At 56.7% G+C, this 23,955-nt stretch overlaps 1 protein-coding gene across 1 annotated transcript; it reads right to left on the bottom strand.

The window, feature by feature from the left end:
- Window positions 1-3,737: 3,737 nt before the first annotated feature.
- RRP1 (ribosomal RNA processing 1) lies at window positions 3,738-19,045 on the bottom strand. Its single transcript, XM_065876364.1, has 13 exons — window positions 18,913-19,045; window positions 17,626-17,708; window positions 16,373-16,430; window positions 14,593-14,678; window positions 13,065-13,126; window positions 10,551-10,680; window positions 10,398-10,462; window positions 10,053-10,189; window positions 7,194-7,279; window positions 6,457-6,554; window positions 6,272-6,291; window positions 5,264-5,374; window positions 3,738-3,964 (listed from the first exon to the last, which is right to left on the bottom strand). The coding sequence occupies exons 1-13, from the start codon at window positions 19,043-19,045 to the stop codon at window positions 3,738-3,740; spliced, it is 1,296 nt and encodes a 431-aa protein (XP_065732436.1).
- Between the last annotated feature and the right edge of the window lie 4,910 nt (window positions 19,046-23,955).

Below are 23,955 nucleotides of genomic sequence, written 5' to 3'. Positions count from 1 at the left end.
AGCACCCCACGCTCCGTCCTGCTGGCACCAGCGGCAGGCCACCACCCACTTGTCAGGGATGCCCCGTGGCGTCACCTGATACCACTGGCCACACCCCATGTACAGATGAGGAAATAGGCCCAGAGCGGGCAGGGACTCTCCTAGGGAGGGACCAGGACCCGGTCTCGGCTGCTGGTGGGACTGTCCCCAGATCCACCCCACCCCACTACCCGAGGGGGGTCCCAAACGGCCCTGGCAGGTCCCTCCCCCGCGTGAACCGTCTGCGGCACACAGGCCCCCCCTCACGCCCACCCCTCCCGGAGCAAGACCTTCCCATGCAGCCCTTAGACTCCGCCTGGGCCAGAGCTACCCCCACTGGCGTTAAGGAGTCAAAGTAGTCAGCCTGGCTCCGACTGGTCCCGGCTACAGCGGAGTTTTGGGCCACTGGAGCGTGTGATGGGCAACAGCTGATGTAAGCACTTGAAGAACTTCGGGCTGTTGTTCTGGACCTCTCTCAGCAAGCCAGGGCGGAGAGCCGAGAGCCCCACGACACGACCGCCATCTCGTTATCAGGACGAAGCTCCGGGTCAGTCCACGTGGACTGGCACATGGCGGGGTGGCGGTGGTGGTCCTCGACCTAGCTCCAGAATGACCATCCAGTCTCCCGGAAAGAGAACCTCTAGCGGAGCCAGTCATAACCGCAAAGCTATAAAAACACACTTGCTACTGGAAGCTCTTAGGTCACTCAGACACAGTGATATCTGTCCTAGACCCCAACTGCTCCAGGAAACTATAAATGAACGTCTTAGCCTGGTGGTCGATAATCTCATGGTGGGGGCCCCTGGTGGTCCAAAAGCCTCTCTCAGGCTTTCTCCCCAGTGTATAGGAGGCCCTGAGCACAGGGTTTCTTTGGGGGTAAATGAAAATGTCCTAAGATGGACTGAGGTGACAGACACACAACCCTATGAATATACTAAGAACCACTGGATCATACGGTCTGTAAAGTAAATCTCAATAAGAAAGACGAGGGACCCGGAAGACCCTCATCCACACCAGCTCCTCCGGGGCCGTGCAGGGCCGGGCCCTCAAAGGAGCCAGCGCTCTCTGGAGACATGGCTGGCCCAGGGCTGGGGCTTCCTGCCATAACGAGGGCAAGGGAGCGAGCGCCTGGGGAAGGGTCTCAGGAGCCGGCCTGAGGGCTCCCACGGGAGGCTGCACCGAGCAGTAACGTAAGTGACAGTAAGGGATTACGTATAACCACTGGATCAGACAGGAAACCTGGGCTGCTGACACGGATCAATGAATAAGTGGAAGTTTGATGAGAAACTGGGCACCAGAATTCCAGAGCCCCCTCCTGTAACACTGTGTTAGCCCCCAGGGGGAAGGTCACTTTCTCAAGACCCCCCCTCCCAACTGCAGGGCAGGTGGAAACCCGGTGGCCTGGGCGGGACGGAGGGAGAGCCAACGTCGCTTCTGCGATGCTCCCGCCCAAGAGGGCCCATCCGCACAGCGGGGTATTTACTACTCAGCCATGAAGGGAATGCAATTGACACATGTCCCAAGGTGCATGAACGCTGAGCACACGCTGCAGGAAGCCACACACTGACTTTCACTATCTGAAAACCGAGAAAGCAGCACAGAGAGTCGTTAGCGGTTGCCAGGGGCTGGGGGCGGGGGCTGGGAGGGGCCCAGGCATCCTCATGGGTGAAAACGTTTTCTGGAGCGTGAATCATATCTCAACAAGGCGCTTAAGAAAACGATGCCCCCTTTGGAACACAAGCTTTCCTGGGGCACAACGGCTGGCGGTCGTATTTAATTTCCTCATTTTGCCCAATGGGAACGTTTCCTCACACCGGAGAAACACTGCCCATCAGAGCAACTGCAACCCACAGCCCACCAGTGCCCACAGCTACGTAACACGGTTACAGTTGAAGGATCCTGAAGGCATGGGAGATGTTCATACAATGTGGCCTGAGAACAGCGACAGGAGAATGGCACTGGTTTAAGAACGCAATCAGGAACGACTGCTGCTTCTTTCCCCCCAGAAACTTCTATAGTATGGCTGCTTCCATACTTTTTGATCAAAGGAATTCCAATAAAAGACAAAAAAAACACCTGCCCGCACCCACAAAACAGCGCTAATAGCAGCAGCGCCCTCCCTCCCAGGGTCCCAGCTGGGGAGGAAGTGACGGCTCGACGGTTATCAGCCAGGTCACCTTGCCCGTTAGCCAGCCCTGCCCGCCGGCAGTCTGTGGTGGACGTCTCCCGAAGCCGCTTTGGGGTGGTGAAAGGAATGCTCACGTACTGAGGCCTGGGGAAGTCGTTCCGGCTTACGCATGAGCTGACGTGCATCTGGTGCTGACTCCAACAGCCTGTTTGTGGCCTTTCAAACATACACTGTCCATCCGCTGTAATTATTAAAGCAGAGCGCGCACTGACCAGAAGAATGTCCACGTTAAACAGAAAGGTGAAATGCCTCCCTTCCTGGGAGGCCAACGCTGGTCCTCCTTTGACGCTAAGCCTCCCTCCCAGGTGCCAAGGCCACGCTGACTCGCTGTGTACCTGCTGGTCTGGTTTTTTTTGAAACCTTGAAGGAATGTACCCCTGACCTAACATTCTTTGTTCTGACAGGACAGAAAACTGTGCTGCAAACCCTGCCTCTCTGGAGCAGTTCTCAGAGCTACGACAGGCTGTCTTCTGGGCTATGGTCCTCAGTCTGGCTCAAATAAAACTCTTTTCTATTCCTATCGTAGATTGTTTACTGATTATTTTCGGCAACGGGGAAAGGCACTTAAACTTTAAGGGACGTAGACTCTGGGACTTGTCACTACCCTCCCTACTCCTGCACCCCACCAGCCCCACGCACCTCACAGCTGGACCAAAACGGGGTCCCCGGGCGTCTACTCCAGCGGGGCCGTGCTCACACACGGCTGGGCTTTGGAAGCTGAGGTTCGGCTCCGGTCTCTACGGGTCCCCCCCAGGCTGGGCCTGTCGCCGGGCTGCTCGCACCTCGGCCCAGCAGAGGCCGGCCTGGCTGACTGAGGCGGCACGCACCTGTCACCCGGGCAGCCCTCGCCATGGCCACGGCCACAGCCCTGCCTGGGAGCCACCGGAGCCCACACGGCACTACGGCCCGTTTCTATTTTCCATCTAACTGGGACTCGGGCCAAGGGCTGAAACGGAATCCAAAGGAGGCGAGGGGAGGCGTGCAGGCGCCCACAGGGACCTCAGATCCAGCTCTGCCTCAGTCACGGACAAGGGGCGGGCAGGGAACCGACCCTCCTGCCCAAAGCACAGGTTCACTGTCAGCTCCCAGCCCGAGTTGATAAAGTGCACGTCCAGACGACGCTGGTAACCCTCGGCCTCATCTTGCCGAGCGTGTCTGAGGACCACGTCAACAGACTTCGGGTGCAAAACACAAACGCCCCCAGAGAACCCGCATAAACGCACCAGGGCAGGACTGGTTTGTAGGCACCGCGTGGCACTTTATTTACAGACGCCCGGCGGGCAGCCGGTCCCCTGCCTGGGGAGGGTGCCTGCAGGGAGGCTCCAGTCCCGGGGGTCCGCCGGCCTGACCAAGGTCAGCACAGCCGCAGCACGTTCTGGGACGCAGGCGCTAAGTGAGAGTCCAACCCCCTTGAGTCCTGACCTCTGCCACTTCCCGACACAGTAAGTCGGGGAGCGGTCGGTGTCCAGAGTCTCGGGAACCCAGCCTGACTGTCCTGTCCCCTCATCCTCCCCGGAGCGCCTGGCAGACATCACTTCTGGCCCTCCAGGGCCCGCTTCCTTTTCGCCTTTGGCGCCTGGCCATCGGCCGCCTTCGCCCTGGCGCCCGCCCAAGGCCGCCGCCGCCTCTTGGGGGCCCCTCTCCTGCCACGGCCCCCGGGCTGCTCCCGGGGCACGGCGGGGTCAGCCCCTGCGCTCCGGCGCCGCCTCGCGGATACCGGGCTCGGGTCTGGACACGAGGCCTCCTCTGCAGCTCTCCCTGAAATGGCAAGGCCTAGTAAACGAGGCGTCGAGAAGGCCAGCTCCAACTGCTGTGATGCTGACTGAGGTGCCAGCCCCAGGGTGGCAGAGGACACACAGTGCTCGGCAGAGGCACCGACGGCCTCGGGAGCGGACCCGCGTCGACCCCACAGAGGCCTGTGCCAGCAGCGCTGTGAGTTCCACGGCCATCAGGCAGGGAAACCTACTCGGGCTCCTGACGCCAGGGAGGCTGACCAGGAGGTGGGCCTTTAGGACGACCGGCACGAGGACAGAACAAGAAGAAAGGGAACTGGGCAAAGGCAGGACATCTGGGGCGGGCGGGCCCAGGCTCAGCGCACGTGGGGCCAGAGGGTACGCTGGTCGGAAGGGGCAGCTGGGAAAGCAGGGCCGGGCCTCTCAGTCAACGTGACAGCCGTCAGTCAGCGTCCAGGGCCCAGCCTGGCACGAGGATGTGAGCCAGTCCACGCCTGCTAAGCGGCCCTGGTGTGAAACGAACTGGACAGGGTTGGCCCGGGCCGGAGCAGGGGTGAACGGAGAGACCCTTCAAAGGGCACTTGGGTCCCAGGACTTGGGGCCAGTTGACCACACACGGATGACACAGGAGGGATCTCGGTGGGGGGGTGGAGCCACCGCCTCTCCCTCTTCTGTGTCCCCTTCCAGCCAGGGGTGCCTCTGGCTCCTGTCCCGCTCGGTGCTGTGGGCACAGCCCATCGCACTGCAGAGGGCAGCCCCAGTGGTCTACAGTGGGTACAGGGCTTGGGGTGTGCCAGGAGTACACGACAGCCCTTAGCAAGGTCAGTCATGTTCTAACCACAGGCCTGTGGACAAGCTGGGGGAGGGAGGGGAGAGAAGGGGGAGAGGCAGGAAGTGGGGAGGGGGAGGAAGGGGGAGGGGAGGGAAGACGGGAGAGGGGGAAGCCTCTAAAATCAAGGAGAGCGCAGCGAGGTTAGGGGCTCCCTGGAGGACGCCATGGGAGACGCCAAGAGGAGGCACGGACCAGGTCAGATCAAAGATGGAAAAGGGTCAGGAAGAGGCACCAGACCGGAGCCACAGGGAAGGAGAGCGGGGAACGCAGGGAGTGGCCCACGGACCAGACAGCAGAAACAGCCCCTGAGCAGCGGGGCGTTGGGGCCAGGGTGCCACATCTCCAGGACACAGGGGCAGTGGGCGCTGGGGGCAGCAGGCTGGGGAGGGCGAATCACGCCTGGAAACAGGCCTCAGTCACAGGTGACATGAGCGGGCAGCACAGAACGCAGGTCACGAAGCCCCAGGCCAACAGCCCACCCACCAGGCCTACCTGTCTTGTTCTGCAGCTGGGATTCGGACAAGCGCTTCTTCATCCTCACCCGTCTCCCACCCCGCGGATTCCTGTAGGCTTTTTCTGGGATGTCGTCCTCGGGGAAGAGGCCTGAAGACCAAGGCGGGCCATCAGGAGGCCGCGGGCTGGGAGGCTACGGTCTACGCGTCCACTGCCACCAGCACCACGGCCACGAGCTCCGGGCAAGGAGGCCCCAGCCGGACTCCGCCGCAGCTGCGGGCAGCTCACCGGGCACCAACAGACGGCGCCCGGAAGAGCCGGTTCCTGGAGCGCTGGGACACGTCTTGCTCCATCCTACAGACGCTTATGTTGGGAAGGGGCAGGGGACCTCTCTGGGTCCCGGTGGGTTTGAGTCACACAGGTGTGTGCGTCAGTCTAAGCCCACCAGATGCACCCAGTATTCACGCATTCCACTGAATGTAAATTTCACCTAAAAAACACAACCCCAGCGTGAAGTATTTGGGAGCGCAGCCTGGCTGAGGGGTGGGCGGGGGAGGAAGAAACGGTAAAACAAGGACACTCAACTGACGGCAGAGCCGAGGCGGCAGGCACACAGGTGCACACTGTAAAACCCTTTCCGACTTGGCCGCGCGTCTGAAATTTCTCATAATGAAACGCTGGGAAACGCTTACACCTTCTCTCCTAAACCTTCCAGGAAACTGCCTTTCAGAACAAGCCACGCCGGCTCCGCCAGCCACACACCGAGAAGTGGAGCTGGGCACTGCGGCGCCGAGCAGCAGGGCGGCAGGCCCGGGCACTTGCTGGAAATGCAGGTCCTCGGGTGCCAGGTCGGCCCCTCCCGTGCACTCAGCCCTGAGATCCCCCGCACTTCACTAGGACAAGGGCCGCAGAGGCCCGCAGCCTGCCTCCCCCGGAGAAACACCACCTCCGGCCTCTCTGCACCCATCCGTGCTGTGGGAGAACACGCCACCCGATCCACTCCCAAGAGGACGAGATGCCGTCTAGGCCTGGCGGCCCAATGCTCACCTTCCGAGAGGGCCTGCAACCTGAAAGAATGACAGACGGTCACCCGCCACGGCCTCTGGAGGGGGGGAGCCGCCCCCGGGAAGCCCCTTCGTGCCCGAGCTCTGAAGACGGCTGCCCTCCCACCTGGGTGAGGCCACCAGAGAGCGGAGGGGCGCGGACACAGCGGAGGGCCTGGGGCTACTCACTTCCGGATGACTTTGTAGAGGCGCTTCCGGTTCTGCGGAGGGGTGTCCCGGCGACTGGCCATCTCGAACAGTCTGTTGGCAACGGCCTCGTAGTCGAACTGTTTCACGGACAGACACCGTGGAGGCCAAAGTCAGCCCCCGCAGGTGCTCCCAGGATGGGAACCAACAGAGAGAAAGAGCACGAGGACCACACGCCAAGGCTGTGCCCCAAGGTCCCCCGCTGCTCCGCCCCTCCCCCCGCAAACGCTGTCCCCAGCACACGCGACAGCAGACGCTCCAGGGCAGCGCCGCCCAGTGGATCACGAGGGGCCGCGAGGTGAGCCTCTGCACAACTGTCAACCCTCCAGGGGAAACAAGTAAAACTAACCCGACAAATTTAACCCAGGCTACCCAAAGTGCTACTAATTCATCAAGTCACAGATCCTGTCCACTGAGCTCTGACTCCGACAGTCAGAGGACCCAAAAACCCCCCACTCAGCACGCGTCACCCTGGCGGCCCCAGCGCCCTCGCCCTCGAGGGGAGCCGCAGGCAGACCTGGGGCAGCAGTCGGGCGGTGAAGCCGGAGCCCAGCCTCCCGGCGCCCAGCCCCCAACTCCACTTTCAACAAATCTGCGCTTCTTTCTGCAGACGAGGCTCCAGGGCACCTGTGTTCCTCCAAGCCCCGGCTGGACGGATGCCACCCTGCTCTGCCTTCCAGAGACCGGGAGCTCAGCCCACGCGGGGCCCAGCCACCCACCTGCAGGACGGTGCCGGCGCTGTCCTCCTCATCGTCGTCGCTCCCCTGCTCCTTGCCCAGGTCAGGCTCAGCCCCACTGACGGAGCCTAGAACGAAAGGGTCCCAGGGACTCAGACACGCCTAGTGCCGCAGGTGTCACGGGGCCCCAGCACCTGGGAACCAGAAGCCCTGCCTGCCAGGGCCCACACCTGGGCACAGGAGCCCACAGCACAGGATAGCAGGGGCACTGATGGCCTCCCCCCGAGGGCAGCAGTGCCCACACTGGCCTAAAAACGAGGGAGCCGTCCCAGAGAAGGTGGGGCCCGACCAGTCCAAAAAGTGAAACCAGGAGGGGATCATGAATGTGCATCTTAGGCAGCAGTCGCGGGAAGTCCCAGGATGGGGAAGAAGGGCGGCTGGTCCAGCCACGGGGCAGCCTGGATGGAGGGGTGACGCGAGATGAGGCTTCGGGTGAGGAAGCTTGCGCTGGCCAGACACCTGGGGCCCTGATGTCACTACCTACAGAAGACAGGTTCGGTCAACAGGTGACCGAGAGGGACAGGCACGTATGGCACAGAATGACGACAGCAGGGCTGCAGGCAGGCCCTCGGCCGCCATGGGCCCCTGGGTCAGCCTGTGCCGGCGACTCGGGCTACTGAGGAAGAGGAGGAGGGGAAGGGGGAGCCAGGAAGGACGTCCAAGAGAGCCGGACAGTGTGGTCGGGGTGCTGACCGACGAGAAAGCCCAGGGGTGCGCCAGCAAGGGCACGGGAGTCAGAGGCCACAGAAGTCAGCCCTCGCTTCTACCATCAAACTACCTTCCACGAGGGCACAGGACCAGCCAGTGTGGAAAGGACTGTCCCTTCAACAAATGGTGGGGGGGGGGGGACACTGGACATCCCCGTGCAGAGGAATGAAGGTGGACCCTTACCTACCATCATATACTAAAAATTAACTCAAAATGGACCAAAGACCTAAAGAAACAATAAAACTCAGAGGAAAACGTAGGGCAAAAACTTCAGGAGATTGGATTTGGCCACGATGTCTTGGATATGACGCTGAAGGCACAGGTAACAAGAAAAATTAGACAAACCAGACTTGATAAGAACTTTAAGTTTTGTGCATCAAAAGGGACTAGCAACAGAGTAAAAAGGCCACCCACAGAGCGGGAGAAGATACTGGAAAATCAGGTATCTGGGGAGGGGTTATTATCCAGAATACAGAAAGAACTCGTAAAGCTCAACAACAAAAAAATCTGACTCAAAAATGGGCAAAGGACTTGAACAGACATTTCTCCAAAGATATATGGACGGCCAATAAACACACGAAAAGGTGTTCCCAATAATCATTAGGGAAATGCAAATCAAAACCACAATGATACTACTTAGCACCCATGAGGATGGCCACTACCAAAAAAGACAACAACAAACACTGGCGAGGGTGTGGAGAAGCTGGAACCCCTGTGCACTGCTGGGGGGCATGTAAAACAATGCAGCCGCTGTGGAGAACAGTATGGCAGTTCCTAAGAAGTTAAACACAGAAGTACCATACGATCCAGCAATTCCACTTCTGGGTACAGACCAAACAGAATTGAAAGCAGGGTCTCAAAACAGCTATCTGTACACCCATGTTCACAGCGGCGTTAACCACAACGGCTAAAACATGGAAGCAACCCAAGACTCCATCTACCAATGAATGGAGAACAAAATGTGAAATACATACAATGGAATATCATTAGGCCTCAAAAAGGAGGAACGTTCTGACACGTGATACGGCATGGATGAACCCTGAAGATGTGATGCTGAGTGAAATGACACAGACACAAACACAAATTCTGTCTCATCCTACTGACAGGAACCACAGAGTCATCAACGGTCAGACTCACAGAGACAGGAGGCAGAACGGTGGGTGCCAGGAGCTGAGCGGGGCAGAGGGAGGAACGGGGAGTGCTCGACGGGGACAGATTCACTTTGGGAAGATGAAAAGTTCTGTGGATGGACAGCGGTGATGGCTGCACAAGTGCACTTACGCATGGTCAAGGTGGTACACCTTACATTACGTGTATTTTACCACAACAAAAGGCAAGAGCAGAAAAGTCCTGAAGCTGGTGGACAACACACACCCCTGAAGCCACAGGATACGGTGCACAGGTCACCCAGAGGACAGTCACGAGACCAGATGGCGAACCACGAAGACCCACTTTAGCATCAAGGTGGACAGGCCAGCCTGGACACCACTGATGCGGAGCCCACAGGCCCTGCCCCCAGAGGGACGTTCACAAGCGCTACCTTCTACTCGTTCATTCATCCACTCACTCACTCACTCATCCATCGCGATCTAGCGGCGCCCCCTCCGTGCCAGCCGCTGCTCCGAACACCAGGTACACAGCATGGCCAAGAGTCCCTGTCCTGGCAGAGTTGACATCCGGTGGCGGAAGCCAGGCCAGAAAGATGAACAAGTGATTTATGTAACTTCAAGTGACTTATGCCAGAAAGTGAGAATCACCATGGAAACGCCCAGTGAGCGAGGCAGGGTAGGCACTGGGAGGCTGCACTTTAAACAGGCTGGTCAGGGTAGGGCCTGGAGGGACAGAGGGCAGAGACCCTGCCAGGGACGGGAGAGCAGGGCAGACGCCCCGGGGCAGGAGCAGAGCCCAGGAAGCCACGAGGATGCGGACGGCCACGGGGCAAGGGTTAGGAGAGTGAACAACGTGTGTGCTTGTTCCCAAGGTCACCCTGGCTGCAGAGCTGAGCACGGACTTCGGTGGGGCGGGCAGAATCGAGGGGACGGGGCAAGAGGTGAAGGCAGGGCTCCCGCAGAGCCACCGCGGGCTCAGAGCAGGGCAGGCCCATCGTCCCGATGAGATGAGCGCGGTCCTCACCTTCAGGGGGCTCCCTGGACGGCGTGTCTCCATCCCGCTCCTCCGCCAGTTCCTTCATGAGATCCTCGATGGCCAGCGGGGCCTGTTCCACAATCGCCTCAAAGATGCCTCGAGTGATATTGTGCAAAACCAGGGAGCTAAGGGGCAGCCGCACCGCAGCCACCCGTCAGGCTGGACCCTCCAGGGAAGAAACACCTCCTCCCCATGCCCGTCTCTCCTGACCCCAGCCCCTCAGCCCCGCTGGCCCCCCTGCTGGCCCGTCGTGAGCACACAGCATTTCCTAAGGGCAGCCCCCTTGGGGACTCAGCAGAACAGAAGAGGTGAGCAGGAGGGAACCGCACTCACTCCTGAGTCCTGGCGGCGACCGTGCAGAAGGGCCCAATGAGCCTGAGGTTCTGGTCCGCCGTCAGCTGCGGGGACAGAGCGGGGGCTCAGTTCCTGGGCCTCAGGCACCCAAGCAGCCTGGCCGCTGCCCTCACCCTGCCACCTATCACCCACCTCGTGGGCGCCCACTTTGGTCAGCTCCTCCAGGAAGATCTCGATGAAGTGGCTCTTCACTCCGTTGGGGGCCTGGCTGTCGGGGTGCAGGATCTCTGTCATCAGCAGCTCCAGCAGCTGCTCGGTCTGTCTGGGGCAAGAAAAGGCAAGTCCGGCAGCAGCACGAGGGGCAGCGAGGCGATGGGTTCACTCTGCCTGAGCAGGGGGCTCTGACGGGACACAGCCACAGGCAGACGCCCCGTCCACCAACACAGGAAGACCCGATGACCTGGGTCTGTGCTGGCACAGAGGACTCCTGCGAGTACGGATCCACGGGCGACGGCCAGGACCACGACACACGGCAGGACTGAACCTCGGCTATAAAGCAAGAGCCCACCGTGTCTGGTGTCCCTACTGTCCCCGCTGGGAACTGCACGGGAAGGCTCTCCAGGACAAAGCAAACGCAAAGGGAGACGGAGGCCAGAGAAGGGGACGAGTGTGCCTCCCGGGTCCTGCTGGACCGGACCCGTGGATGGCCACACGCCACATCAGACTTCACCCAGGCACGTGGGTCTCAACGGTCTCAGAGGCCTGGGGAATCCCAGATCAGAGAGCTCCAGAGACCGGTCTTTAGTGGCCCAGATGCACCTGAAACTCCTGGGTGCTTGTTAATATACAGATCCCTGCACCTGAACCGTAAAGCACGTATCCTCCAAAAAGCTCCCCGGACAATGCCGCTGCTGACAACACCGGAGTGCCTTCCATGGCTCAGCGGAAGGGAGGCAGGCCGGGGGCCAGAGACCTCCTCTGCCAGGCTGCTGGCAACAGTCACCTTCACACAGACAGGAATGTTACACTTACAGCCCGCTACTCTTAAGAACGGAGAAGGCCAAAAGAGCAGATACAGCAAGCAGGACTGGTTATCCCAGGGCAATGGGAGGCTACCAGTTTCTGCAAAAGGATCTCTGCACTGAATTACCAGTGACAATGAGGATGGAACTACTTCCATGGTAACAACCACACCCCCAAGCCCAAGATTAACAGAAATAAAATCGCCCCTTTAACACTGAACCCTGCTTCAGTCACTAGCCACCCCCCGGATAACACAATCCTAAATCCAGAAATGAGTGAGACTCCCAGGTCTTCACAGAACTTTAAGGATGAAAATCACTAAAAGAGGCACCCTTGCCCAAAATGTAGAGTCACCCACAGTCGTTCTCAACCTATAAGAGTAATCCCAGTAACTGCAGGCCAAATCCTGCTGACCTTTTATGGGGGCAGGGGGGCTGCCAGGCCAGGGACAGTTTAACTCTGCTATTCAGAAAATGAGACAGCCTTAGAATAACACGGCCGTAAGCTGCATTCTCCAGTCTGGCAGGTATTCTGACATCTGGGTCCTAGATTTATCATCCTTGGGCTTAAAAATAAACTCCTTTACCATCACTTTTTAATCACAAACAAATTCAAAATACACTGTTTCTAAGCCCTCTCCCCCAGTGCCCGCCCTCCCCGTCCACGCAGCACCCGGACGCTGATATGAGACGTTTTGACACAGTCTCAGTAAAATAAATAAGCAGCCGGCTACATCTCTTTTGGACCATGCAATTAGGCAACACTTTAAAAGTACCAATAATTGTCGGGGAGTCCCCTGGTAGCCTAGTGGTTAGGATTCCGCGCTTTCACTGCCGTGGCCAGGGTTCAATCACTGGTCGAGGAACTGAGATCCCACAAGCCGCACAGCACAGCCATAAAAAATATGTGTATATATTTAAAAAAAAAGTAATTGTCTGCTGGAGTTAAAATTGCTTTTCAATGTTTATAAAAAGTTTCCTGAGTTCTTTACAATGAACATCCATCACACTTATAAGTAGAAAAAAGGATTTTTTAAAATTTTAATTAATTCCAAAAACTTTAAAATGTAAATGCTCAGAAATCCACTTTCTGTTGTGATCTCAGACTGCCCCCGGGGAGGTTCGGAAACCTGCTGCAGTAACCTGGATGCAGAGCCTCAGGCGAAGGGGCAGGTCCAGGCTGTAGGAGCCCCGCCCCTGCTTGGTCTCCAGGAGGGGTTGTGGGAGGAGCTAAGACGCAGCAGAGCCTAGGCCAGCCCAACCTGAGGATCGCACCCGGCTGCCAGGTGCCAGGGGAGGCCTGAGGTGAGCCAGAAAACACAGGCCCTTACAGTCTGGAGGGACACACACAAGCACCACCGTCAAAAATGTGAAGTCTGGACGGCTCAAGTATTTGTAGAGCTGAGAGCAATGACTGCCGATGACAGAGCTGAAGGTGCCAGGTTTTCCAAGAACAGCTGCTCAGCTACGCCTCCTTTGGTGAGGACTTAGTTCTGATCCGGTAAGAACTCACCGTCAAGGCTGAAACAGACATTCCCACGAACACGTGCACAAACTTAATTTTAAAAATGCCTCTGTTTCCAGCACTAGGTCGCCCTTCAACATAAAGCTGACAAATGAGCAGAGGAGAGACGCAGACCGGCCGAGTGGCACAGGCCGCCGCAGGCCGCTCTGGGGCACTGACCTCTCGTCCCATCCGCGCGTCTTCAGGGCCTTCAGTGACTCGTGCAGGACCATCCGCATGAGCTGTGGCACAGGAGGAGACCCCGTTAGTGGCACCACCCAGACCTCCCCTCTGCCCCAGGTCGTCTGGGCACCCCACTGCACATGGCAGGCCCTGGAGAGCTGCTGGGGACCTGGACCTGCGGGAGGCGCCCAGCCTCCCAAGAGTAGCAGGACGTTGGGCTCACAGCAGGGACACGGGGAGTGACCACACACCACAATCGGCGGCTGCGAGGGACGGGCTTGTTTCCAGGGTGAAAACGGGACGACGTGGAGCTCCGCCAGGAGAGCGGAGCCTCGGAACCACCAGGTCTGCGCCAGAGACTGTTTCCTCTGAGCGCCCCCTGAGCTTCTCCCCACCCGAGGGAGAAACCAGTTTCCTTCTCTGCCCACAATCCCCGGCACAGTGGCTGACTGCCCGGTTTCCCTACCTGCCGGCATGAACCCAAAAAGCCTGCAGGGGGGACCCGTAGTGGTGAAAGGCGACAGAGGACACCTGTGGTGCCGCCAGGAAGACCAGCCTCTAGAGCAGGGCTGCGCTACCAGACATGGCCACGGGGGGTCGTGGAGAACAGGCCACGGACAGCAGCAGAACGCCCGACCTAAGGCCCAGCACTGCATCCTGGGACACAGCCCCTCTGAATTATGAGCGGGCGTTCTATAACCGTGCAAAGCCCGGCGCCCGGCCCCCCGCCTGCCCACACGCATCAGCGCCGTCCTCCTCCTCTCCTGAGCCCCGCGCTCGCCCACCAGCTGTCCTCACTTTAACACCTGACATCACACACACGGTGACCGCGTAACCCTGGACTGAGATGGAGCGGGTGGCCGGCCTGAGGGGCAGATGACGGGGACCTGTGCTCAGCGAGGCCTGGCTGCTGCCCCATCCAGTGTCCGCGTCGGGCCACCTGCTCTCGGACAGCAGCACTCATCTGGGGACTGTCCGCAGTCCCGGGGGCAGCAGCACAGTAACAAAGGAGCAGCTCAACAGGGCGGCAGCAAGACACAGTCCAGTGTCCCTGCACTTCTGAGCGCAGATCAATAACCTAAACTCACCAGAATGCCGCGCAGGACAGGAGAAAGACAAGGAAGACTCTGCACGCTACTGCATAAACTGTCCCGGCCCAGAGAAAAACACCTTCCAAAGCCGGCCCCCCTCGAGCAGACCCAGGGGTCTCTGTCCAGGGCCCGAGCTCTAAGCTCTGCTTTCACGGCAGCAAGGGCTTCGCCGCCGAGTCTCCCCCAGGGGCAACTGTGACCCTCCTCCCCTGAACCGACAGTCTGTGCAGAACCCCGGCAGGCGCACCCGACATGAGGCTGAGGCTCCCCTCACGGCCCAACTAGGCTCACAGGGAACAGACCGCAGGGCGCTCGCCACCCAGCAGCCTTGGTCCTTGGCACTGCTGGGGCAGTGGGGGGCTCAGGGGTCGGGATGCTGGACGCCGTGCCCCAGCACCGCAGGGACCCTGGCGGGGGGCAGGCAGCTTCCTCACCATGTAGAACTTGTCCAGGCGCAGCCTATCGATGCCCATCCACTCGCGGTTCATGGTTTGCCAGAACGTCTGAAGGAACAGGTGCTCTGGTGGAAAGAAAAGGCCAGAAGAGAGTCAGGGGTGGGGGCAGGGGAAAGCGGCAGCTGCCTCGGGAGGGGAGGGGAGGGGAGGGGAGGGGAGGGGCCGTGAAGAAGCCCTATCAGGACGTCGCATGGCACCGGCCTCGGGGGTGCTGAGCCCCTGAGTGTGCTGAGCTGACAGCAGTGCTACGGATTTGGCTTAAAAACGGGGCTTTTAAGAACCTTGGAAAGAAAAGCAAATCCCAGCTACAACCGCAAACTGAAGCCACAGCCTCTGAAGATCAGGCAGAGAGCACTGGAAGCCCCCACAGCACGAGAAGCAGCGCTTGGGCCGCCTCTCCCCACGCAACCACTGCCGCTGCCCCACCTCGGCTGGGGCTAAGGACCCTGCCCGGCACCCACGCCCTGCCCCAGCACTCGCCCCACTGAATCCACTCACCTGATCAACCACAAAACCCTGCCAATAACAGTGTGTCAGAACCGGAGTGCTACGGGCTCAACCAGGTCCCCAGCCCATACCTTGAACCCCTAACCCCCAATCCCTCAGAATATGACTTTATTCGGAGACAAGTCTTTACAGAGGTGGTTAAGGTAGAAGGTCACTGGGGTGGTCCTAATCCCATCTGACTGGTGTCGTTCAGAGGAGATGAGGACACAGACACACACAGAGGGGCGACCACGTGAGGACACAGGAGGAGACGGCCGTCTGCACGCCCAGGAGAGAGCCCTTGGGAGGGACACAAAGGGCCCCCCACCTTTTCTTTTCATATTTATTTATTTATCATCTGGCTTGCACCGGCTCTTAGTTGCAGCGCTCGGGTTGCTCACTGTGGCATGCGAACTTCTTATTGCAGTGCATGGGATCTGACCAGGGATGGAACCCGAGCCCCCTGCCTTGGGAGCGCCGAGTCTTACCCGCTGGACCACCAGGGAAGTCCCCAAAGGGCACCTCTTGTCTCCCACAGGACAGGCCTGCGTTCACTACCTCATTCAAGTGTCACCAAGTGAACGCTCTGTACCTGGCCCTCTCCTGAGCACAGAAACGCTTCTGGAGGTTCTTAGAAGGTAAAAGTTATAGAGAACGGATCTCCTCCAGCGATTACTCAAACGCAGTTCCTGTAACCGCACACCCCCTACTTCTGACTACTTTGCCAGCTTAAGCATAACTGAACTAAACCCACCCACACGGCCGGGGCACCGCCAGCAACGGTCCCGGGGTCCATGCAGTGACGCTGCCCAGCCCTAGCTGCCCTCGGAGCAGGGCAGGGGGTGTCGCAGATGCTGGCGCCCAGGCCCCACCCCCCGAGCTTGACCTAATGGGACCAGGGTCTAGACATCAGGATTTCTAAAGACACAACGGGCAGGCCGCAGGGTTGAGAACGGCTGAAGTTGGTCAGAACAAGAACGCCAAGAGTTAGAAAGATGCTCTACAGGAACCTCACCGCCATCAGGGGAGATTCAGTCGGACAGCTGCGGACACTACACCGCTCTCCTCTGTAAGTCTGAAATATGAGGGTTAGCCCTCTAGACTCCTGAACTGAACCTCCTCTGGGCAAGTGAGCAAACACGTGCAGGACAAACAGAACAGCATCTCCCACGTGAGCGCCGGCAGACGCCAGCTGGGACGGGGCCCTCACTCCCGCTCTCAGACACAGGCCTCGTGTCCAGGGGCTGGGCGCGACCATGGCGGGGATACTCACGGGCCTCTGGGGTCTGGAAAGCGTGGATGAGCTGGGAAATGGTCCTGCCAAGTTCCTCCTGCACAGGAAACAAAACAAACGCCCTCAGTCCTGAGCAAACGTGATCGTACAGCAACGAGCAACGGCAGTAAGATAGACGTTCAACTGTCCTCACTCGTCGCGGGGTCCGGCTCCACGGGGCCTCGCAGCCCAGCGAGCCTGGGGTTCGCAAGTCTCACACTGGCCGCGAGAGGCCTCCCCTGAAGGCCAGGGCCCACAGGACCTCACAACAAGCAAGGGCAGGGACTGCCCGCATGACCGATGCTGAACCCTGAGCAACGGAGGCTGACAAAGGAAGGGGCGGGAGAGCAGGAGCCTGGGAGCACACAGCCACCTGACCAGCAGAAGGGGGCCGATGAGACCCCGTAAGTTACCAGCTGCCTGCCTGTGTCACTGTGCCAGGTATCACCTAGTGCACTGGCGAAACAGACGATTCCAGAGCCTCCCCCGAGAGCTTCTCGTTTATCAGGCGTGGAATACAGCGCGGGAATCTGCATTTTAAATAAGTACCGTCACCGCCCAGGTGATTCTGAACAGTAAACAATTCCCGCTGGGAAACACTTCTAAAAAGACTAGCATCTTAGGGCAGTGAAACTACTCCGTAAAATACCACAATGACGATGCACGTCATTGTACATTTATCCAAACCCACGGACTGTACGTCACCAAGAGTGAACCTTAAGGGAAGCTATGGACTCTGGGTGATGATCGCGTGCCATGTAGGTCCACGGACGGTGACAAAGGTCCCACTCTGGTACGGCTGATAACGGGGGAGGCTGTGCTTGTGCGGGGGGGGAACCTCAGTAGCTCCTCCTCTCATTTTGCTGGGAACCCAAAACTGCTCTAAAGTCTGTTTTGCTAAAAAAGGCTAGCAGAAAAAATCCTCGTCTCAGAAGACGTGAATTCCGTCCCCTGGTTTCCAGCATTTCGGCACTTCATTGCCATCTCTGACAAACACAGAACAGACAACCCGGTTTTCAGCCATGACGCACACTGGCATTCAACAGTGTTGCTGCGGGGCTCCACTCAGCAAGCCAAGACTCACTGTAACCCAAGGCCCCGGCCCCTCCGGCCATTAAAGCACAAAAAGGATGGAAGCTGTAAAACCCTGCCCAGCATGTCTGCAGTAGTAAAATGAGGGTCGACAACGTGCTCGCCTGTCCTCCCACTGTTCCTGCTGCCCCAGCTCCTTCTGTACCCTCCCAGGCACTCACCTGGAGGAGTGGCTTGTCCTGCATCCACATACAATAGAACAGTCCTTTCCACACCTTCAGCAGCTCGTCATGAGTGAAACCACCTGCACCAAAAACAGCAACGCTCAGAACAGATGAACCCAGCTTTTTAGTGCCAGAACACAGCCAGAGAAATGTGAACGCCTGAACTAGACCGAAGTCATCTTACTGTAAAGGTACCCGGCCCTCCCTCTCAAGCCATCCTCCCAACTCAGAACCTGCTGGGCCTGTGGCTGGAAGGACTCCCCCAGATAACTGTCATTTCATTCATTCAATAAACATTTCCCGAGAGTCTACAAGTAACAGGCGCTGTACTCCATTTCTGTCGATTCAAAATTGAGTGAATCACCATTTCCTGGTCTGGATGGTGTCTACTCAGGTGAGTCTGTTGGCAACAACTCACCCGGCGTTACACCTGGGCTTTGTGCACTTTTCAAATTTTAAAATTACAAGTTACCTCATTCAGGGTCGTTAGGAAGGCAGATACTGAACATATAAAATCACCCAACAGGTATGTACTGAGGTCCTAACTACGTGTCTGGCACCCTGCTCCAGAGCAGTGGTTCTCAGACTTAGCAACAGGATCACATCACCCAGAGGGCTTCTTAAAACGGATTTCTGGCCCACTTGTCAGAGTTTCTGATTCAGCAGTACGGGGATGGGACCCAAGAATTTGCATTTCTAACAAATGTCCAGGTGATGCCGAAGCTGCTGATGGGGCCACGTTTTGAGACCCACATTTTGAGAATCACTTAGGAAGCATGTTCTCTGAGGACTATACACTACGTGAAACTCAGACGACAACCCAATAATTACACAAGAAAAAGACTACCAACAGTGATAAATGCCGCTCTGAGAAAAAAACACAGGGTGCCCAAACAGTGGGTAGCAGGGATAGCGGAATATATGGGCTGATAAGGGGACCGGTTCCCAGAGGAAAGCAGGTCTTAACTGCGAAGAGGAAATAAGGGGCTGGGGAGGCGGAGCCTCCTCATAGGGACACGTGCCCACCGCAGCAGGAGGTGAGCGCCGCGCACCTTCAGGGCAGCCAAGGTGAGGACGGGGCAGAGGGCCAAGCGCTCAGGCGGGAGCACGAGCGGGAAGCGGGTGACTGGTGGAAGCATCGCCGCAGGCCCCGCCCACTCGGCCCGACCACGTGGAGACTCCACGAGGTTGGAAGGTCCCCCAGTCCGGGTGGCCGCCCCGCGACCCCCACCCGGCCCGTCCGCCGAGGCGCCCCCTCCCACATGCCGCCAACCCCGCGCCCACCTTCGGCCCGCTGAGTCCTGGCGACAATGTATTTCCGGAGTTTCCTCACCGCCCGGTCTCGGGTCACCTGCTCGTTCCCTGCCAGGCGCTGCGCCAGCTGGATTTCTGGCGGAAGCTGCACCCGCGGACCCATGGCGACCGCGCCGAGACCCCCAGGTTATCAGTTACCGCACCGCTTCGCCTGGGCGCACGACGTGACGTCACATGACCGCGCCGGCTTCTGCCAGGCGCCGCGTGACATCACACGCCCGCGCCGGCCTGTCTTGGACTCAGCGTGACGTCACGCGCCCGCGCCGGCCTCGCCCGGGCCGCACGCCACCGCCCTCTAGTGGCCTGGCCCGGAATGATAAATCCATCTGACTGCCTCGGCGGATAGTCTCTCTGGACACAGGCAATTAGAAGGAGGTCATTAGTGTTTGCCAGCCTTTGGAGAGTTGGGGGGTGCCGTAGTTTTCCCCCCAGGCTGCTGAGGGAAGGCACTTCTTTATTAAAGAACGCCAGCGAGCACAGGCAGAAGAAAGCCCCCAGTGAATCCAGTGAATGTTGGGTCAGCCAAGGTCATCACAAAATGCCACGACGCGAGGGGAAGGTGGTCGGGGAGGGGGGGCGCGCGAGTATCGCCCCAGCCCGCCGTGGCCTGACGCCGCCGGCCGGTGCCCCACCTTGCGGCAGCATCAGCCATGGGGCAAGCTGCACTGGCCTCGTCCAGCCTGTAGGTCCGCGCCCGGCCTCTGGACACAGGAAGGCCGCGCACGGGGCACGAGGAGGGAATCGCGGACCCCATCTGGGACAGTCCGCAACGCTTCACAGTTAGTGTCATGAACGAAGGCATGGGTGAAGCATGTGTAAAGGAGGGCATGCAATATACAAATCTTGACTGGACTCTGATTTTTTAAAATAAGCCAAAAAATAATTTGGGGGACAACTGGAAAGCTTGCATAGAAACTAGAGGTTAGGTTATATTGCAGAATTATTGTTTGTTTTCTTAGGTATAACAATGGTGTTTATGTAGAATGGTCCTCAGCAGACTTTTTCTGTAAAGGGCCATGTGTCAGGGACCCAAGACGCTCAGATTCATTGATTCGCTAGGAAGACCCATGGCTATGATTTATTATGGCAAAAGGATTCAAGGCACAGGGAAAAGGCTTGTAGAGCGAGCTACCTTCCCAGCAAAGAGCTGTGAAAACGCATTAAATGTCAGAAGGAGCTTGTTAGAGACCAGAGCCCAGGGTTTTTTGGGACTTCCCTGGTGGTCCAGTGGTTAAGACTCTGCGATTCCACTGTAGGAGGTGGTCTAAGCTCCCAAACGCTGAGCAGCACAGCCAAAATGTTAATTAAAAAAAAAAAAGCGCCCAGTTTTTATTATGAGCTAGGCACAGACACACACGGAAACTCCGGACTTACAGAGAGAGAACAGGTGTTCGGCACAGGCTGTGTTGTTTGTACAAACGGTTCAGACCCAGTGAGGCACTCTTATCACAGTTACGGTGATGGGACCCCTCCCCAAATCCACATTCCCAGGTTCCAGCTAAGAGCCAAACTCATAAGCAGGACTTCGTAAGGACAGACTGAAGGCCTTAGGTTAATGCTTTTCTGCACAGGTGAGGCAGTAAATATTTTCAGCTTTGTGAGCCAAAACAACTGCTCCTTTAGTGCAAAAGCAGCTACAGGCAACATGCAAATGAATGTGTGTGGCTGTGTTCTAATAAAACTTTATTTACAAAAACAGGTGATGGGCCAGATTAGGCCCAGTGATCATAGTTTGCCAACAAGTGACGGAGAAGAATGTCTCTACTTTTAGGAAATAACTGCAAAGTGTCTGGTGGGGGTGAAGTGTCATGTCAATAGATAGAGAAACAATCACACACCTCAGGGCACACAAGCAAATACGGCAAAATGTTAACAATGGTTGACTCCAGTGGCAGGAATACAAGCGTTCATTGCCCCATTCGTCCAACTTTTTCTGTTTGAAAAAGTTATTTAAGTTCTTTCACCAGCAGTGGCGCTGTTGAACAGGACAAGATCCCTGCCTCAACAGCCACGTCTCAGCGGAGGTGCGGGGCAGTGAAATAACAAATCCACGTACTCCAGAGAGGAGGGTGCTATGTGCTTTTTCCTAAAGCAGGAAAAAGAAGACAACAAAGCCTAAAGAAAAGAGCAATGTTAATAGACATTCAGTGAATTTCTGACAGGGAATTTCACCAAAAGAATGCAATGAAATGCACCAACATATACTTTAAAAATATACCAATACTTGACAGCCTATACAGCTATTAGACACTGACAGCTCATGAAAGATTTGTTGCATATTCAGTGTAACTAAAAAATACATGCTTTTGTTCAGACGAAGTAAAATTTATATTTTAAGGCAGGATGAGGAAATGAAGCATAAAAGTCTCTCTGTCCGTTAGGGCCTTCTCACTCCCCCTTTGATGGCAGTGTGAGTCCGCATTACACAATAACTGGACCTCCTCAAAGGTGGGAATGCCTGCTCCACCATAAAGATCAATTTTTTTCCTTTCTTCTGACGATGGCAATGTAACTTCTTAGAAGAATACTGTACTTTCCCAACTTCATAGGGGGTCACGGTGACCTGCTGCTGGCTTTATACGTGCTACCTGGACTATGTATCCTTGGTGAACTTTATTTAAAATGTCAGTACGTCAGTATATGACCACGCCTTCGACTTTTAACAGGCAGAACAGCCTTTCCTGAAAGACTTCCTCCTGGGTTATAATCCTCAATTTGGCTCAAGTAAAATTCTTTTTTCTTCTTGTCAATTGAATTTTAATCGACAATTCTAAATGCACAATTATCCTTCTTTAGGAGACTTTTCAAAGTCCGCTGTGCATCGCAGGCAAGAACCATCCATGGATACTAAAATTAGTGGCAAAAGGAGGATGACAGGGCTTCCCTGGTGGCGCAGTGGTTGAGAGTCTGCCTGCCAATGCAGGGGACACGGGTTCAAGCCCTGGTCTGGGAAGATCCCACGTGCCACAGAGCAGCTGGGCCCGTGAGCTACAAATACTGAGCTCTGCGCGTCTGGAGCCTGTGCTCCGCAGCAAGAGAGGCCGCGACAGTGAGAGGCCCGCGCACCGCGATGAAGAGTGGCCCCCGCTTGCCACAACTAGAGAAAGCCCTCGCACAGAAACGAAGACCCAACACAGCCAAAAATAAATAAATGAATAAATAAATTTATTTAAAAAAAAAAAAAGGAGGATGACAGACATGCTATTTGCATAGCCTCAAAAGTACTTATTGGTTACAATGGGGAAAATAGTAACTTTACAATGGAGAAAACTGGTAGACATGCCTTCACTCAAGATGGAGGTCTACATCACCAGTGCAAGGCGTATGGACATCACACGCCCTTGAGATGATGCACTGAAAGGACAGCATCACTTTGGTGGTGTTCCTGCCCCAAACACACGACCTCCACCTGTTCAGGAGAAACATCAGAGAAGCCCAAACTAGGATCTTCCTCAAAATAAACAATCCATACTCTTTAAATGTGTCAAGGTCATGAGAGACAAAGACTGGGAACCTGTCCCAGGTCGAAGCCGGCTCAGGAGACGTTACCGGGAAGGACCACGTGGGAGGAGCCTGGGTCAGACAGAGGACTGTGGTGGGACAGCAGTAAAATGTGCGTGGATTCCGGACACGAGCTCATCACAGGGCATCTCAAGGCTCATTTCCTGCCTTTGGTAACTGTGCTGTGCTTAGGCCTGTGTGAGACATTAACATTCAGGGAAACTGGATGAAGAGTTTACAAAACCTTTATACTGTTTTTGCAACCTAAAATGATTCCAATGTAAAAAGTTTTAAAAATTAGAAAAGCAAAAACAGAAAGTCTGACAGGACTTGGGGAAGAATGTATTTTCCCACTTCTACACACATTACACACCCTCCACCCCATCCCACCCTGAGGGCAGGGTTTTTCTCAGTCCTACTCATCTGCACCCAGGACGGTGCCTAGGAGGTGACGGTGTGTAGAACAGCTGTGACTGGCTCACTAGGTACAAATTAGCAATAGACGAGTGCTCATGTCTTCCACAAATAACAAGGACCAGCCTCTCTCATTTCCCGCAGCATCATGGGAATCCACTTCTCATCCTGACGTTGTCCTGCCTGTGTCTGTTTTCTGTAGAAAAACCCCTGTTCGTGGATCCTGTGTGTTTTCCTAGGTCATGGTCTTTCAACTCCAGGCTCAACTTGGCGAAGAAGGGTGGGCCCATCTTTGAAGCGTAATTTTGCATCTGTGCTAGGAAGCGTGTATGTGATGTGCAAGGGAGGTGACTCAGTTTCCCGGAGCTGCTGTAACAAAGTGCCCCAAACCGGTGGCTTAGAGCAATAGAAAGTTATCGTCTCCCAGTTCTAGAGGCCAGAAGTCTGACATGCATGTGTCCACAGGGACACGCTCCCTCCGGAGGCTCCAGGGGCGGGTCCTGTCTGCCTCTTCCTGCTTCTGGGGCTCCTGGTGATTCTGGGCCTGCGGCTGCATCACGCCATGTCTGCCTCTGTCCTCACGTGGCCTCCTCCCCTGTAGCTCTGTCTTTACATGCTGTTCTTCTTGTCTGTCTCTCTGTGTCCTCTTGTTTTCTTATAAGGACACCAGTCATTGGACTTAGGGCCCGCCCTAATCCACTATTAACCTCATCTTAACTAGTTACATCTGCAAAGAACTTATTTCCAAATTAAGGTCACATTCTGAGGTTCTGGGTAGATGTGATGTGGGAGGACACTATTGAACACACTACAGAAAGTGTAAAGAAGATAAAATAAGTAACAGTCACTACCACCTAATGAGGGCCTACTATGTGCGAGGACTTTATACATCTTCAAACAATCCTGCAAGGGAGGGGTGGCTTTTGCCCTTTTGTAGGTGAGCAAAGAGGCTTACAGGCTATGCTCTCGCCCAGAGTCTGAAAAAGACAAGGCAAAGGTGACACCCAGGCCAGCCCGTCTGCCAGCACAGCTGCGAGCGCCCTACGTCCAGACCAGCACCACTTCACGGGTGGCACGTGGTCCACGTGTGCCGTGAGC

Source organism: Phocoena phocoena, chromosome 4 (assembly GCF_963924675.1).
Source record: "Phocoena phocoena chromosome 4, mPhoPho1.1, whole genome shotgun sequence".
NCBI lineage: Eukaryota > Metazoa > Chordata > Mammalia > Artiodactyla > Phocoenidae > Phocoena > Phocoena phocoena.
This window is presented reverse-complemented; position numbering and strand designations above follow the sequence as displayed.